The sequence below is a fragment of the Aphis gossypii genome, chromosome 2, assembly GCF_020184175.1.
Source record: "Aphis gossypii isolate Hap1 chromosome 2, ASM2018417v2, whole genome shotgun sequence".
NCBI classification, from domain to species: domain Eukaryota; kingdom Metazoa; phylum Arthropoda; class Insecta; order Hemiptera; family Aphididae; genus Aphis; species Aphis gossypii.
In genome coordinates, this window is record NC_065531.1 from 50846176 (window position 1) to 50863405 (window position 17230).

The 17230-nt window shown below is 23.6% G+C and overlaps 1 protein-coding gene across 3 annotated transcripts; it reads left to right on the forward strand.

Annotated features, from left to right (window-relative positions):
- Positions 1 to 3809: 3809 nt before the first annotated feature.
- LOC114125604 (acetyl-coenzyme A transporter 1-like) lies at positions 3810 to 16813 on the forward strand. 3 transcript variants are annotated; one of them, XM_050201131.1, is made up of 10 exons: positions 3810 to 3986; positions 10583 to 10853; positions 13338 to 13464; positions 13602 to 13761; positions 13835 to 13989; positions 14720 to 14910; positions 15117 to 15301; positions 15651 to 15777; positions 16031 to 16246; positions 16321 to 16813. In XM_050201131.1, exons 1-10 carry the CDS (start codon positions 3931 to 3933, stop codon positions 16528 to 16530), a joined length of 1698 nt encoding a protein of 565 aa, XP_050057088.1. In that variant the 5' UTR covers positions 3810 to 3930; the 3' UTR covers positions 16531 to 16813. The 3 variants fall into 3 exon arrangements, with proteins under 3 accessions (XP_050057088.1, XP_050057089.1, XP_027845128.1); XM_050201132.1 differs by lacking the exon at positions 3810 to 3986 and adding an exon at positions 8874 to 9253; XM_027989327.2 differs by lacking the exon at positions 3810 to 3986 and adding an exon at positions 9798 to 10123.
- The last annotated feature ends 417 nt before the right edge of the window (positions 16814 to 17230 follow it).

Consider the following 17230-nt stretch of genomic DNA (forward strand, 5'->3'; position numbering starts at 1 on the left):
TAATGCTTATAAAGTTCAATTTTACCAAAGCACTTTTGTATTAGTATCTTAAACTTTAAAAACTTTTATTTATAACACTATAATTATCTGAGTCACTTTGAGATTTGATTAAAAACCATTAGTTATACCATAGTATAAATGTTATACATATTTCATAATAATAATAATACATTTAAATTGACGTGCTTTAAATACTGGTTGTTTGCTATCTTTTCTGGTTTTATTTTTTATAATTTATTACATTAGAGATACTGAGGTATTTTTATTGAGAAAGAACAGCGTTCCGGACTAGCCAGTGTCTACGACTTGAACGATAAATAAATTAACATGCATTCCTTAGTATCAATAAAAATTCTTGTAATTATAATTTATAATGTATAGAGGGTCTTTCAAATTATCAGGAATTATTTTAATATATTTGTATATATTGGGTGAATTTTTCTATAATAAAAAAAAATACTATAATATGATTGGCCAATATTTTCCCTCAAATTTCAACATTGGAACTGCTTTACTGGAATAATTTAAAATAAATCTTTTTTTTTTTTTAATAAAAATCGTGATCTTAACTTAAAAATTAACGTTAGAGTTAAACTTTTAAAAATATTATCCAAAAAAATTGTGGAATGAAATAATTATGTCATGGCTGACATTTTATAACAAAATTTAGCGAGAAAAAATTGTGTTATTAGTGTGAATTGGAAAGCACATAACTTAAAAAAAAAAAACTCTACCAAAGTACCAATAGAAATAGTTTAATAAAATTTTAATTACCAATTTTTGTTTAATGAATTGCCAATACTATTAATAATTCAACATCACAACTTTTTTGTTAACTTAATCTATTTTAATAATGTGAGTTAACTTAAACTTGATTCGTTTAATCATAATCAAATAGTACAATTGTAGTTCATAAATAGCTCATACCTGATTATATAATAATTTATTATAACATTTAATTGTATATAATTATGAATAGGGTTGGGATTTTAATGCCCTAAAAATTCTCAAAAATGCCCTTAAAAAAAAAATGCAAAAATGACTTAAAAAACTCAAAAATTGCAATATAAAAATGTATTTCCGGCTAATGACCTTGTTGTTGAAACCGTAATAATAATAAAAAAAAAATGCATTTATATTCATTATAGCTTATCAAAAAAATTGTATAATTAATTTTTGTTATTGTACGTTGTTACTTGTTTTGTTTTGTTGTATTTCTATTTTCTTAATCATTGATTATAAAATAATAATTAAAAAAAAAATTATTTAATATTTTAATTTTTTTTGCTGGTACATAATATTAGCCAATAGGTATATAACAGCGATAATTTAAGCGCAAAGTCCTAGCTATGATAAAATTGTTATCGACGATAATCGATTGTCGTGCAATTTATAAATCGTACCGTGGCGCGTCGACAGTTTGCCGAAAATATCTTGTAAATCGCAACAATTTTCGTTCATTTTATGAACAAATTGTGAAAAATGCTCTAAAAACTAAGAAAATGCCTTAAAAATGCAAAATAAAAATTACTTAAAATTAATCAGCATCGCTCAAAACACATTTTATATTTACGGTATAACGGTTTGAAACGCTAAAAAAAAGATGCATTTGCATCAAAATCCCAACCTTAGTTATGGACGTGATCCAATAAAAATCACGTTAATTCCAATGTTTTTAATGAAGTAACATTAATAATCGAAAGTAATATGTTATACTCTGATATAATGTCATTACCATAAAATATACACTCAATTTCATAAACATTATTTGACTTGATATGCACTTTTCCCAAATTTTTAAATAGGTTCTCTAGTTACTTCAATAACACTTTTCAATAAACATCTTGAGTATTTTTATCATTATAAAATAGGACTAATATAGGTACAAGCGTAACTAAAAAGTAATAACAATAATATAGGTAATGACTTTGTGTCCAATAATCGAGTGAAATTCTGAATTTATATTTATTAATACATCATAGGCACTCGTTCAAACGCCTCAAACACATTATTAGGAACTCGCCCGAACTGGCCAAATGTTATATTGTTTTTCTTTTGTGAAAAAAAAAAGTTTTCAATTAATCCTAACGCATTACGCATTTACGCGTCTTTCAATTAATTCAAATGCATTATTAATAAAATGTGAGATGAAAAAAGTTTAAGTTTTAAGTTACAAAATAAGTAATATCAAAGTTCACTACAATCCATTTATATATTTTATTTTTTATTTGGGATTTTGTTACATAATATATAATTTAATTATTTTTATTTTATCTTCGAGTAATGTGTGTTACATTTTTTAGATCCAGTTAAAACTGTTCAAAACTTATTTAAATTAATGATAGACGATAGGATTTTATTTTTTAACTTATTTATGAAATGTTTGTTTTTATATTTAGTATAATTAGTTGTTGTTAATTATTGTTTATAGGTAATAAAAATGTAGTCTTGAGAAACTTCTATTGAATAAACCGAAATCATGCAGTAATTTATATTTTGTGACTGCGTGTCATATTCTAATGTAAATATCACTCTATCATGATTATTTATTATAATGTATTCATAAAGACCGGTTTAGGTTTAATCTGTTTTTGGCTCTATTATTAAATACCTATGTGAATTGTATAATATCTGCATAAAAATAAATAAAAAATATTAATGACGATGATATAAATATGTTTAAATAGATTTATTAAATTTATTGCAGGGTAAACTTTTATGACATTTTAAATTATAAAAATATTTGTTTAATTTAACTTTTTTACGGTGAGCTTTGTTTTTAAACTGCATCACATATAACTTTGTCTACTTATTTTATAATCTGAGCAGAGCGATAAAACTATTGATTTAGAATGATGTGTTTAGGTTTTTTTTTATTTCTGGAGATGTTTTTTTAATATGTTTTTAATTTAATATATTTTGCAGGAAAGTGAATCTAGTTAATATTTTAAGGGGAAAATAATTAAGTAAATATATCAGAGTATTTTTCTTTTAATTATGATAAATAAAAAGAAAGTTAGAGAGCTCTAGAAGTTTTACACAAAACAGTTTTCGATATAATAAAATTAATTTTCATTTTCTTATTTTTTTTTTTTTTTAATTCAAACACGAATAACAAGAAAATCTTAATTTTTAAACTTTGTTTTAAAAATATTGATAACGTTGTTTTTGCTTTGTCAAAAAGATTATAAATGTAATATAAGGTTTCTCATAAGGGTTTTTAATGGTATTTAAAAATAAGTTGAAATGGAATTATAAATGGAAATTTAAACAGTATGCCAAGATTTGCTAATGTTTTTGCTATATATCAAGATTTATTGGTGAAGAATTTCAATACTCACCATTGGATCCTTACATGAATTATCGGGCGATGGAAACAAATCAAATAGTCAACATGGTGGGCTGGTGGGTGGCTACGGTGATAATGGTAATATATGAACTGGGGCTTCAAATTACTGTCTATATATTATATTATGTAGGTATAGCATCGTTATATTATAAAAAACACTTATTTAATTTATACATCGTATTTATCTTTAAGTGATATTCTTTTTTAATCCCGATACTTAAATTACTTAGGACATGTATTGAGTTTAAATGTTTGAAAAAATATAAGTATTTTTTTAAACGGCGCTGCGCGTGTGTTCGATTATAATGACCTTTTATATTTAATTAAATAATTATTCTCATCCTATAATTCAAAGTAATTATTCTAAAATTGATGTTGAAATTAAAACACTATGAAGTGACCTTATAGTAACAGTACTTGGGTCTTCTTGATTTTATCATTGGCATAATGTCTAGGGATCCAGACAGACACTAATGTGTTGAGTAAGAATCGAAGCTCATTCGTATTCATAATACTTTGTCAATCTTAAAACACAGTGAATGAAAAATAAAAAATTTACATTTTATTAAAGTGTTAAATAAATGGTATCGAAGAAATTGTCTATATTCATTTCAAAATTCCAAACTGTCTTGAAAAGGTAATTTTTAGATATTTGGTGATATAATCTGTATTATCGAGTTTAAAAAATGGACATTTTACTAATGAAGCATAATTATTCATATAAAGCTGGACATACATTTTTATATTATAACTATATTCCATTCAAATATTTTAAATTTTAACATATCCACTAAATTAGTTTATTTTTAATTACACTATACTAATTATAGTTTAATTGTATTTATGTTTCACAAGTATTTTTATTATTTAAAATATTGTATTTTTGCTTCTTAAAAGTTTAATCATATTTAAAAAATAATAATTAATTAGAAAAAGACGATAATTTTATATTTTTAGAATCAATAATTATATTCTTCCGAATTATTACAAAAATAATTATAAAAAACACGCATACATTGAAAACCTGATATATTCATAGCTCTAATCAGAATCTAAAAATTTAAAATTAATTTTGCATATTTTATTATAATAAAAATTTAATAATTTTAAAATTATAATTTTAAATTTTTTTAGATTCTTAGCAAAACTATGAATTTATTGATTGGATATGTTTTTTTTTGTATATGAGTATATGATAAATTATCTATAAAATGTTTCGATTTTGAATTTTAGGAGAAGCTTTGAATATAAAATAGGAACTAATTTAAAATTTAGTACCTATTCAAAATGCTTAATACTTTATTTTATAAATCAATAAGTAGTTAAAGAATACAGGGAATTTTTATATTAAATCAAATGTTAACTAAATTGATTTCTTTATTTCTTGTAATACAAAAACGAATAACTACAGACATAAACTTAAAATGTTTACCAAGTATTTAACATTTTCTAAATCATGTAAAGAAAATGCCAATCTAAATAACTGGTAAAATTTTCCGTCATTTTTTTTTTGTTTTTCTCGATTTTTTTGAAAACTGTTGGATAATGTTTACTATTGACCTGTATAATGAACCAAGGATATTCCCTTTGCCATCGGAAACCACCCCCGAAGTTTGAAATTGAAGCATTATTTCGACTACTTATGCTGTACACAGACACAAAAACAAAACAAAACAAAAAAAAAACACACATCACTTCGTTCAGAATTTAAAAAACTAATAATAATATTTTTAAATATTTTTCGTCATATATTTTCTTAAATTTTACTTTTCAGAATGACAACATACATTTTAAATATATTATGAAGCAAAATTTTTGATTTATAAAATCGATATTCGGATTTTGTACAACGATACCCTGCTGTATTGCACTAACCCTGTATGTCGGTATACTACCTAAACTTTAAATATTTATAATTCTTAATCTATTAGCCCAAAACATCAAAGTTTTCTAAAAAATAATCAAGTTTAGAATATGAAATAAAAAAATGATGTTGTTATTCAAAAAAAGTTAAAACTTAAAAATGTATAACGATAAAAAATATACTTCATAAAAAAAGCCATTATTTTATTTTAACTGAAAATTTTGTAAAAAATATTTTTAAAAACCTTAATAGATTTGAAGATAATGAGTATTTATCAAAGAATAACACAGTATGGTACAATTTTCAAACATTTTTTAAACTTTGTTTGAGCTATTTATAGATAATTGAAATTTTTGATTTGTTTTTTTAAATTAAATGTTAATACAAAAAATGTGCTGACCGTGTATAAATGCTTGAAAATTTAATTATAGATTGTGTATAAGTAGTTCATATTAATACAATAGAATCTAAAAAAGCGGGCAAGTGGGTACCGTTCTGCTGTACATTAGGGGGTGGGGTGGACCTCGAACTTGGGTAGGTTAAATTTGAATGCAATGATAGGTATCATTGTATACGAAAAACGATTCTGAACCAAGATGATTTGTCAGCTTAGGATATAATTTCCAGTGGTTGGTGAAAAAGGTGGTTTATGTTTTAATGGCCTTAATACACCAAAATTTAAGTTCTTTTATAATTATTGTAAGCTAAACTTATGAAAAATCTTGCATTAAATTTTCAACTCTTAGCTACCTATACAAACATTTTTATGAATTATACCTACAAAATAATTTACAAATATTCATAATTTTGACGAATTTTCGTCAAAATTTGAACTTCAAATGCTAATAAAAAAAACTGTGCCTATGTATTCTTATAATTTTTTAATCACTATAAGAATAACATATGAGGAACTTTGTATAAAATTTTCAAGTGTTTTGATTGGGCCAAAAAAATTTTATCGACACTTCAAAAAAAAATTCGCATAAAAATCGAAAATTTCAGTGGTCTATAAATAACTCAAAAAAAGTCAAAATTTTTTGAAAATTTAACTGTATATAGATAACACTAACATAAACATTTGGTGAAAATTTCAAGTACTTACAGTGATTAGTTTTTTTAAAATTACAACCATATAAAAAAATCGATTCAATCGAAAACTGGATTTGCATAAAAATTCCCGTTTTTTTTTTTGTTTTTCTCGATTTTTTTGAAAACTGTTGGAAAATGTTTACTTTTTACTTCTATAATGCACCAAGGATATTCACTTTTCCATCGGAAATCACCCCCGAAGTTTGAAATTTAAGCATTATTTCGACTAGTTATGCTGCAGTACACAGACACAAAAAAAAAACATACATCATTGTAAAATCAATACATTCATCACTCCGTTCAGAATCTAAAAATATACCTACACAGACAATTATTAACATAGACATTCAAATTTGGACGAAATTACTTATTTAAACCTACCATGATATGAAAAGTAAAATAAATGACTTTTATAGATATATTATACCAAAAAGACATGTTATAAAATATACCTACTTGAATGTATATTATTGAATTAAAAATTCAATACATCCATAATACAGATCCATTCGACAACTAATCTATCCACTTGCCTACTTTTTTTTAAAAATATTTAGTCTATAAAGTATTAATGACAAATATAAGTATAATATTAGCATACACGATGCTGATCAATAAACCACTGGGTAATTTGAATAACTATATCAAATCCCGCAGCATTTTAACGAGCAAATGTAAACTATCCTAAAGTGTTGTAAATTGCCTTAAAAACATACTGTAAGTATAACACGTATTACATTTATTTATATCCTCTAAAAGAAGTAAAGATAAATTTAAACTGCATTTATATTTATTTGTTTATATTTTATATTTTAGAAGATTGATGTACAATATTAATTAATCGTCAATAAAAAATAATAATAATCAAATAGGTAGTTGTACAACAAAAAATAACAACATTTTATCATACAAAATGAATACTACAATAATTCATTATATTAACTTAAATTTAATTAGTATGACTATTTGAATATAACTTTTTTATGAATGAAATAATATGATAAAGACGTAAATATAAATATTTTTAAATTAAAAAAACTAAATCTTGTATTAAAAATAGTTTTGATAGTTTTATTTTATTTACATAAATATATTTAATAATTACCCCTTCAGTCCGCAATTCCATTTTAATTGCATTACAATAAAAATAATTGTAGATACTACAATTTTATGTATAACCTTCGGAAAAATGGTTTATTTTGACAAAGAATATTTATAGATAAGGTCTGATTTATGATTATATTTTATAAGTAAGCGATATTCCGAGAATATGATGTAAAAGAAAAAAAAGTTTGTTGGGATTTTTTTTTCTTAAGTACAAATAAAATAAAAATTCATTAAATTATAAAAAAATTTAAAATATTCAAATAAAAAATTAGTATGAATTGAACAACAATTCAACTGATTAGTATTTAATCTATTACTGTATATAAAACAATTAATTATATGTATATTTCATGTTTTCTACACTTGAACAGCAACATTTATTTTTTGTAAATTATTACCAATTGTTTTATTTTTATTTTGAAAATGGGTTAGATTTATAAAGATAATGTGTCTGTATAATTTAAATGAACCATACAGTATATCATGATATTAGTGGCTCAAAATTATTTTAAAAAGATTTTGGATGAGATATTTACAAAATATTATTGTAATTAACTTTAGAATCTATGGATTTGAGACTTGAATAAATAAAAGATAATAGGTTTAGTCTTAATATTATTAAACAAAATTTTTTTCAATACTAATAAGATATATTAAAATGTTGTACTTTGTTTAAATAAACAAATCTATATTCATATTTAAATATTTAATATTATATATTTTTTATTTATTTTTATAGCATACTAACGTAACATATTTATCTGAACATAAAAAATTGTCTAACAATCATGACAATGTATTCATTCAAGAGATATTAGGATAAAACTTTTATACATTCTTTACTTACCTGTACATTTCTGAATTTCTTATTTTTGGTGTTTATAGTCGTCATAGATAGTCAATATCACAATCGAAAATATTAAAAATTATTAAAAAACCTGAAAAAATTTATGAAATATTATCGATTTTGTAGACCCAAATAGCTTTACACACCTAGCATCACAAAAACTATTTGTGATAAGTGAGGTGTGAATCGTTATGGTTGCTTTTAAAAACTTTAAAAACTAAATATTCGTTTTTGAATCGACTACATAATGTAAATTCACTCAGGTTTGACTCTAAACTAAGCTGTATCGATGTTTTCCAATCGTCATTTGCATAAAACATTTTAGTTATTTGGCAAGATACTCACTGAATAATTTATTCGATATTTCGATTTTCTGTAAGTATAAGCTATCTAAGTATTGTTTTAAGTATCCATTTATTAAAAATTGTACCCTACTAATTCCAACTATTCCTTTAGCGTGATGGTAATATTGAGCAACTTGTTTTTGTAACTGGTTTTGAATTTTTAGTTTAATAACCATTTCGAATGTAAAAGTATAGATTCCAATTCGAAACTACTCGTATTAGACGTTTTTGATAGGTACTCTAGCATCGTTAGGAAATAGGTAGGAATAAAATATATACTAACTAAATTTATAAATATTTATAATAAAATAGTCTATGATGTTTAGAAGCACTCAATGTCTTGTTGTGTAAGGGTATCGAACAATAGTTTAATGCATAAAAGTACTGAATAGTTCTTTGAATACTTACATTTTTAAATTTTCCTATTTCTTTTGGCTTTTAATTTAACTATCACAAATGTTTTGTATAAAATAATAAAATTTAAGTGATCGTTTTTCATTATCTATTGATTTATGAAGACACGATACACTCATGAATGTGCCGTTTTTGTTTTATATAAGTGTAACATATCAAATTATCGTTCAACAGTTCCAATGTTGTGTATAGTTATACTTTTTATATAATAGTTAATTCAAATATTATCGATTTTAAAGGTATGTAAAAACTATTTTATGCATTTGATATTTTATATATACTATCTGATCAGTCAAGCAAATTATGAATATTTAATATGTTTAAATTTAAAAATACTAAATAACTACCTTACAAATTAAAACGCTATAAGAAAGTAGAAACCAACGAAAAACTTAGGTAATTTTCTTACCTTTAAGTTAGATTACAGGTAAATTCATCTTAATATTAAGGTAACAACACGAGATTGGAACTGCTGAACAAAAATTGTCTGTGTTTTATTTTGTTAAGATAGAGACTCGAATATCCAGGTGTTACGTCTTTTATTAATATTTTTTAATTATAACATAGGTCTTATTAATAATAAATATATAGTTTATTTTATGCAATTTTTTATATTTAGTTTTTTTTTCATTCATAAACTCATAAATATTTATTAACTTATTATCAAATTAATATATATATAGTAAATTGTTTTATAAACTGTACAATCTATACATATAAATATTTATAATTAGTATATATATTATTATCTTACATTGTAATATATGTTACATTTGTATATAATATATATAAAAAAAATGATATTATGTTACACAACTTATACGTAGTAGGGATTAAAAAATTATCGGAATTTATTTAAAGAAAAAAATTTTTCCTTATCAAATATCTGATTATTAGAATTGAAAGTAGATATTATAAGTTGTTAGTAGATTTAATCTTTAAAAAAACTATTACTCTTGTGTGAGCCGTAATCATGTCCGTACGAAACCGATTTTATGCATTTTTTCAAAATATCACAATTTGAACTACACGCCAACATTAAATATTGTTTTAAACTTGGAAAACTGCTGCAGAAACGCTTGAAAGTTACTTACTTTAATTTATAATAGGTAAATTAATACTAAAATATATTTTATATATTAATTTTAGATTAGCTAAACCTAGCTATATATTTTATATATAGCTTGCGGTCTTGGATTTTATAAAAATTATAAAATGTATAAGATACGTACATTTTTAGATAGATTTAATAAAACAGCGTCCTGTGATTTAAGCTTTAACATTTAAGTGCTATAACAATACTTTAGATAAAAGTACTGAAAATTTTAAATATTTTTGTTCATCTATGATAACAGTGATATTATAATGAACTTTATACTCGTTAAAGTCCTGGTTCCTACAATGACCATGCTCGTAAATCATGTAGCAGTTGCTACTGTGGCAAAATTTGCGTGATCACGGATGCGTGGTTGTAGGAAATCAGGACTTAATACAAATTATCATTTTATATTATATAAAATAGATTAATTAAAAAAAGAAGTTAATTAAAAAGTTATTTTGTTTTTTAGAGTCTCGAAGTTTATTTATCAATTTATACCATTTGAAAATAATCAAATTGCATATTATAAAACAATGCCAAAATCAATTAAAAGTCGAGTGGATCGAGATGAATTTGAAGGGACACACAAATCTACATTAGAAAAACCAAATTTAAATGGAGATCGGTTAAATTTTTACCTGTTAATAATACTGTATATAATACAAGGTATTCCTGTAGGTTTGTCTGGTGCCCTTCCAATAATTTTACAGAGTAGAAAAATGGTGACGTATGAAGATCAAGTGAGTTTGAATTATATTTAAATTTTAATATATAACTTGAGAGCATGGGAATTTAGAAATATTTAAAACGTTACTATGAATACTTTGATGATAGTGATGCCACGATTATTATTAGTTTTGTTAGGTATCTATATATCTCACTTAGTTTATTGCGCATAACAAAAAAACAAGTTTACTTGGATTAATCATTAATTATTTAGAAATTTTATGGGCATTAACTTGTTAAAAAGTTATCTTTTTTAACATTTTAACTTAACTAGTTAGCTATTTTTGTTTTAAATTTATTAACTTATTCAGTTAAATTTTATATTGTTTAGACTTAGCTTTTTATAGTTAATTATCATTATTATACAGTTAAGTAAATTTAAATTTTTTATGTATAGATGTGCCTACAAGTTTCTAGTAACAATGTAGTATATCATACTATAATAATAATTTTAAATTTTATGTTTACACAGTGCTCAGCGTTTTAGTAAATATTTGTACAAATCAAAATAATAGTACAATTTATGACGTTGAATATTATAATTTGAAAAAAATTAACTATTTTTTAACTGAGTTAAGTTAATTTTATTTTCTATCTTAACTTTTAACTTATCTAGTTAATTTTTTTTTTTTTTTTTGTTAACTTTTAAACTATAACTGAACTCAATTTAATTGAATTCACTTAATTAGCCACAGTTAATTATTTTTATTAACCTTATTAACCTTTGCAGTTAAAATTTCAAGGTGGCCATTAACGAATTAAAAATTAAGATTAAGTTAATATAAAATAAGTTTTAAGTTTTTTTTTTTTTAACTAACTTAATCAATGAGCTACTTTTATATCATTTATATCGTGTTAACTTTAAATAAATATTTTATTTGGATGTATTTAAATTATGTTACATTTTTATAATATCAAATCATTCATTTATATTTTAGTTTGAGAAATATATTTTTTTCGTGATACCGATGAATACAAAAGTGCCTGCTTTTTCATTTTGACTAGAGAAATATTATATAATATAATAATAGAAATATTAAAGACTATAGATACTGAACATAACTAAAATTTTAAAATACTTAATCGTTACTAATTTGAATTTGACATAAAAAAAAAAATAGGATAATTAGAGATAGTCGGTGTTAAGTTAAATATAAATCTGTCAACGAGTATACTTAATATTGAGTTAATATCATATACCATAACTGTATTTATGCTATATTATATCAATATCATACATGTTTAATGATTATGAAAAAATTATGTTTATGAAAATATCCCAAGTATTACTATACAGTGGGTAATATATATACTAAACAGTATTTAGATAAGTATCTTCCAGCATTTTATTTATCAAGATGTTATATTTTAAAAAAAAAAATCACTGTAACTAAAGAGTTTTAAACTGCTTAAAAACTGCTTAAAAACTGTATACGAGTATAATATCGCTCAATGTATTTCACATTGTAAGAGTTTAGCTCTAAAATCAGTTGTCATTCAATGATTTATGTAAACTTGTTTTTCGTTATTAACATATGTGAAAAGCAAAGTATCAAACTTAGGTGTGGCGTACTCTTAAGCTCTTAAACCAACAACAGATGCCAGAAGCAATACATCTGTCATTTAAAAAAAAATATATTTAAGCTTTTTGATGGATTGGAAAACTAAAATGTTACTATAAAACCGATATTTTTAGTTTTTTGTACCTAGTTCAAAAACGTGTTTTAACGATTTATTTTTTAAAGCAGCTAGCACAGAGTTCGTTAGTAATATTTTTATAAAATAAACTAGTTTGAAAATTATTTGATACTCTTATAATTTATATTATTAACACGCTGAAGTATAATATTGTTTAAAAATCTTAATCTATAAGAGCATAAAGTCGTCCAACAGTAACACTTGTGATCCATGGAATTAATTAAAATAAATGTGTAAACAAACAATGTTTTTATTATTATTTTAGAAATAAATATAATCTTAATTAAAAAAAAAAATATTCAGGAACTGGTTTAAATTTACATTTGACACTCTTTTAAAAAGTAATATTCATTGAAATTTATCTTTAGATACTAATTATAATGAGTTAAAAATAAATAAAAAATGGCTTGATTAAAAGGTAGGGACTTAAAACTTTAACTTTTTATGTTATGGCATAATATTACAATAATTATTATATAAAAAACATGAAATATTTTAAGCAAAAATGAGTTAAACTTGTTAGTAATACCTAAACTAACTGTTATAATTTAAATTTTATAATATCACAAGAAATATAGATGAACAGATGGCCATTGCTTATAATCATTTTCTATATACAACGATTTATCATTATATTTAAATTTATCAAATACATTACACCGATCTATTCGATAACGAGATACACTCAAAACCTACTATACGGCAGAGTGACTTTTTTTATTTTTATTATTTATTTATTTTAAGTGCTAAAAATATTTATACTAATGTATTATAATTAAGTATCGTTCTTCATATTTTAGGCTGCATTTAGTATTTCATTGTGGCCTTACAGTTTGAAACTTTTATGGGCTCCAATAGTAGATGCACTTTATGTGAAAACCATAGGCAGACGTAAATGTTGGTTAGTGCCTCTTCAATTTTTGTTAGGTAAGGTATAATAAATTTGTCCATTATAATGGACTATTTTACAAGTATTGGTTATACGTTCTCTGCTCATTTACTGCAACAAACTGCAATTATTGTAATAAATTAGAATCTAATTTTTCTTTTTTAATATTTTTCAGGGATATTGATACTCTACATGGCCAATAACATTGAAGATTGGTTACCCGAGTCAGGAAAACCAAACCTGAAAATCTTAATAATCATGTTTTTTGTCGTTAATATTTTATCAGCTACTCAAGATATTGTCGTCGATGGTTGGGCATTGACTATGTTGAAGAAGTAAGCAGTACAAAATACAAATAATATATTATTTTTTTACAGAGATATTGTTAAATATTTATTTTCTTAATAGGAAGAACGTAGGTTATGCATCGACGTGCAATTCAGTTGGAGTACCGTTTGGAATGTTCTTAGGATCAGTTTGTTTCACTCTGCTTGTGTCAGAGCAATTCAATGTTACTCATTTCCGAGCTGCGCCTGGTGCGGGAGGACTAATTAGTATGAAAAGTATGTAAATAAAAGAAGCTTCATTAAATTCTTGAAACGTACACTTGAGTACTTGACTAAAGTGTAATAATTGAGTTCGTTGCTACGCTGTATGTATATTAATTGTAAAAAGTAATAACATTTACTACCCAAAAATGTATTGATTATGAATCATTTTATAACAATTATGTTAAGAATCGTATACATATAAACATTATAAACGTATATTTTAATTAATCCTTTATAAATAAATATTTATCCCAAATTCTTTGTTTCATGTGATAGGTAGTAATAATTCTGATAGTTAAAATTTAAAAATGTTTAATTTTAAAAAGAACAAATTTATTTAATTCAGATCGCATTGAATTTCTATTAACATAAATGACGCCAGGAAAAATACATTTTAAAATACTAATATTATGATAATTATGCTTTCTATAATGTTGTTTTTTAAATTTACATTTGGAATATTTTTATTTTTCACTTTACAGTAACTCCAATGTATAAAAAATCACCTATTTTCTTATGTATTTTTTATGAATTTGATTTACTATTGGTTTAAGCTATAAAATTATGTCAGAATTCTAAAAAATATAATATTCCTAAATCTTAATTATATTTAACGAGTCAAGTTTTATTAAAACAATGTGTTTTTTATCAATAGTATTAAACAGCTTTTAAATAATTAAAATGTGATTGTATTTGAATTACAATTAAATCCCATTGTACTTTATACATTTTATTTTTATAGGTTATTTATACATTTATGGCTTCGCGATTTTGGTGATCACATCTATAGTTGGCATATTCAAAAAAGAAAAGGACAGCAGTCTAGAAGACGGATGTATAAATATCAATGTATTTCAGAATTATAAATTGCTATGGGATATCTTGAAGCTACCTCGAATTAGAGTATTGGCTATAGCTTTAATGACAACTAGGGTGAATATTAATTTAGTGTGATAAAATTTGTTATTTGGTTAATATTGGAATTTATTAATTATTAATCAATTGGAATTTAAATTTTAAATTTTAATAATAAATTTGTAAACGAAGATATTTAAATAAATTTAATGATTATGTGATAAAATGTATTCATTTTTATTACAAATTTTATTATACTACTCGTATTTAATTCATATTTTTAGATTGGATTCACTGCAACGGATAGTGTCTCAAATTTAAAGCTTATCGATGCTGGTGTATCTAAAGATAACATCATGATTGTAACCTCAGCTTTATATATTATAAAATTGATTATGCCTATATTTGTATCCAAGTTTGTAACAGGCCCGAAACCGATGAGTTATTTCCTCAAAGTAACACCTTTCAGGTAGATAAAAAAAATTAACTATATTGTTTATTTTAAATAAATTTAAGTTTCATATTATTATTGTTTTTCATATAAAATGCGGTAATAAATCTTATAATAAGTAATTAAAGTTTAGATGAGTGGAATAATGGATCAACATTTTGCTAGTGATTTGTCACTCCAATCTGATCATTTAAACATAAAATAATTATTTTTTATCAAAAATGTTTTGTAATGACTTTATATATTATCTAACAAAAATTTTTCTTACGATGCCAACACTTTTTTTTTTATATAAGTCTTTATTTTACCTTTAAAAGAATAACTTTCAATACTATATAATATACATTATAATATAATTCTATTTCAGGTTACTTTGGTGTACTACTTATGTTATATTGGTTTATTTTACACCGAGTTTGATACGAAAAGATGGCCTTGTCGCTGTGCCAACATATTATTATTTTATAATGGCATCAGTATTAATAACAAACGATGTAAGTAAATTTTCATCACTATATCTTACACATATATTCATTGAACTAATTAATTCATTAGCTTAGGTGATATTATGAAATATCAGTTTTTAAGTACAATTATTTTAATAAAAGATTAAAATTAATTAAATAGGATACATTTTTATAAACTACTACACAAATTAATGTTGAAAACTCTTTTTACGTTTATCGTGTGAATTTTTGAATTTTAAATGTAATAAATATTATTATGTATTAAATAATTTTTTTTCAGATGCTGAATTTCTTCATGTTATTAACATTGTTTGCTTTCTTTTGCCGATTGAGTGACCCTCGTTTTGGAGGCACATACATGACGTTATTCAATACATTTTTCTACTTAGGATTCTTATTATCCAATACTGTGGTTTTAAAACTGGTGGATTTTTCAACTTTCAGAAAGTGTTCGACTAATGACCAAAACAGTTGTTCAACTCCAGATTTAAAAAATGTAAGACTTTTGTAATTTTTATATACTTAAGTAAGCCTACGTCATTAAGGGTTAATTTTGAATTATTATTGCAGTTATGCAGTGCAAATGGAGGAAGTTGTGTCATATCTATGGATGGATATTATATAGTGGTTTTCATAAGTTTGATCATTGGATTTATTTGGTACTTTGTTTTTAGAAATATAATCAAGAAATATCAATCATTGAGCATTTCTCATTGGATGATAAATATCAAACGACCTGTAGCCCAAACAGCAACCGAATCATGCCTTATGCCCGCATGATTGCTATTATTACTATTAGAACTACTAAATATAATATCATAATGTATACATTTACTTTGTAAAAAATGTAACTTAGTGGCCTTAATACGTTTTTAATAATCACAGCTCACACAGTTTTTGGAACATTTTTTGTTCCGTTTTAAAAAAAAATCATCAACAAAAAATTAATTGCGTGTAAATAGTAATTTAAGTATCTAATCATCAATTATGAAATATGCTTCATTTTATTGTTTTTGTTTTTATACTTGTAATATGTTTAATAAATGTAAACAACTATTGCTCATTAACTTGATTTTTTTAGGACTGGTTAACTAAGGTTAACTATCATTCATTACGATTGGAATCTAAAAAATTTGTAATATAATATTCTATGGCTTATTTTAGCAAAAAATTGCGACCAATTCATTTATTATCTTGTCATATGTTTATATCATTATTTATTATTTTTTTTTGCACCCACATATTTTATATTATATTTTAATATGGCCTTGATGTTCCATACAACATATTAAATTATATATATTATGTTACCTATGTATATAACCGATGTACAGTGGCGTAGTTATGATTTTGTTCTGGGGAGGAGATATATAATTCATTGGTTAAACATAAAGCGGGGGGCTCAATAAGTCGATGCATTAAACATTAAAAAAAAAAAGGCTCTGGGGGGGATCTATCCCTATATCCCTCCCATAACTAC

Coding starts and splice junctions, on each gene's coding strand:
- LOC114125604 (XM_050201131.1), top strand. CDS start 3,931: ATGGTATCGAAGAAATTGTCTATATTCATTTCAAAATTCCAAACTGTC. Junction 13,990..14,719: donor AGGACTAATTAGTATGAAAA/GTATGTAAATAA, acceptor TTATTTTTATAG/GTTATTTATACATTTATGGC. Junction 14,911..15,116: donor TAGCTTTAATGACAACTAGG/GTGAATATTAAT, acceptor TCATATTTTTAG/ATTGGATTCACTGCAACGGA.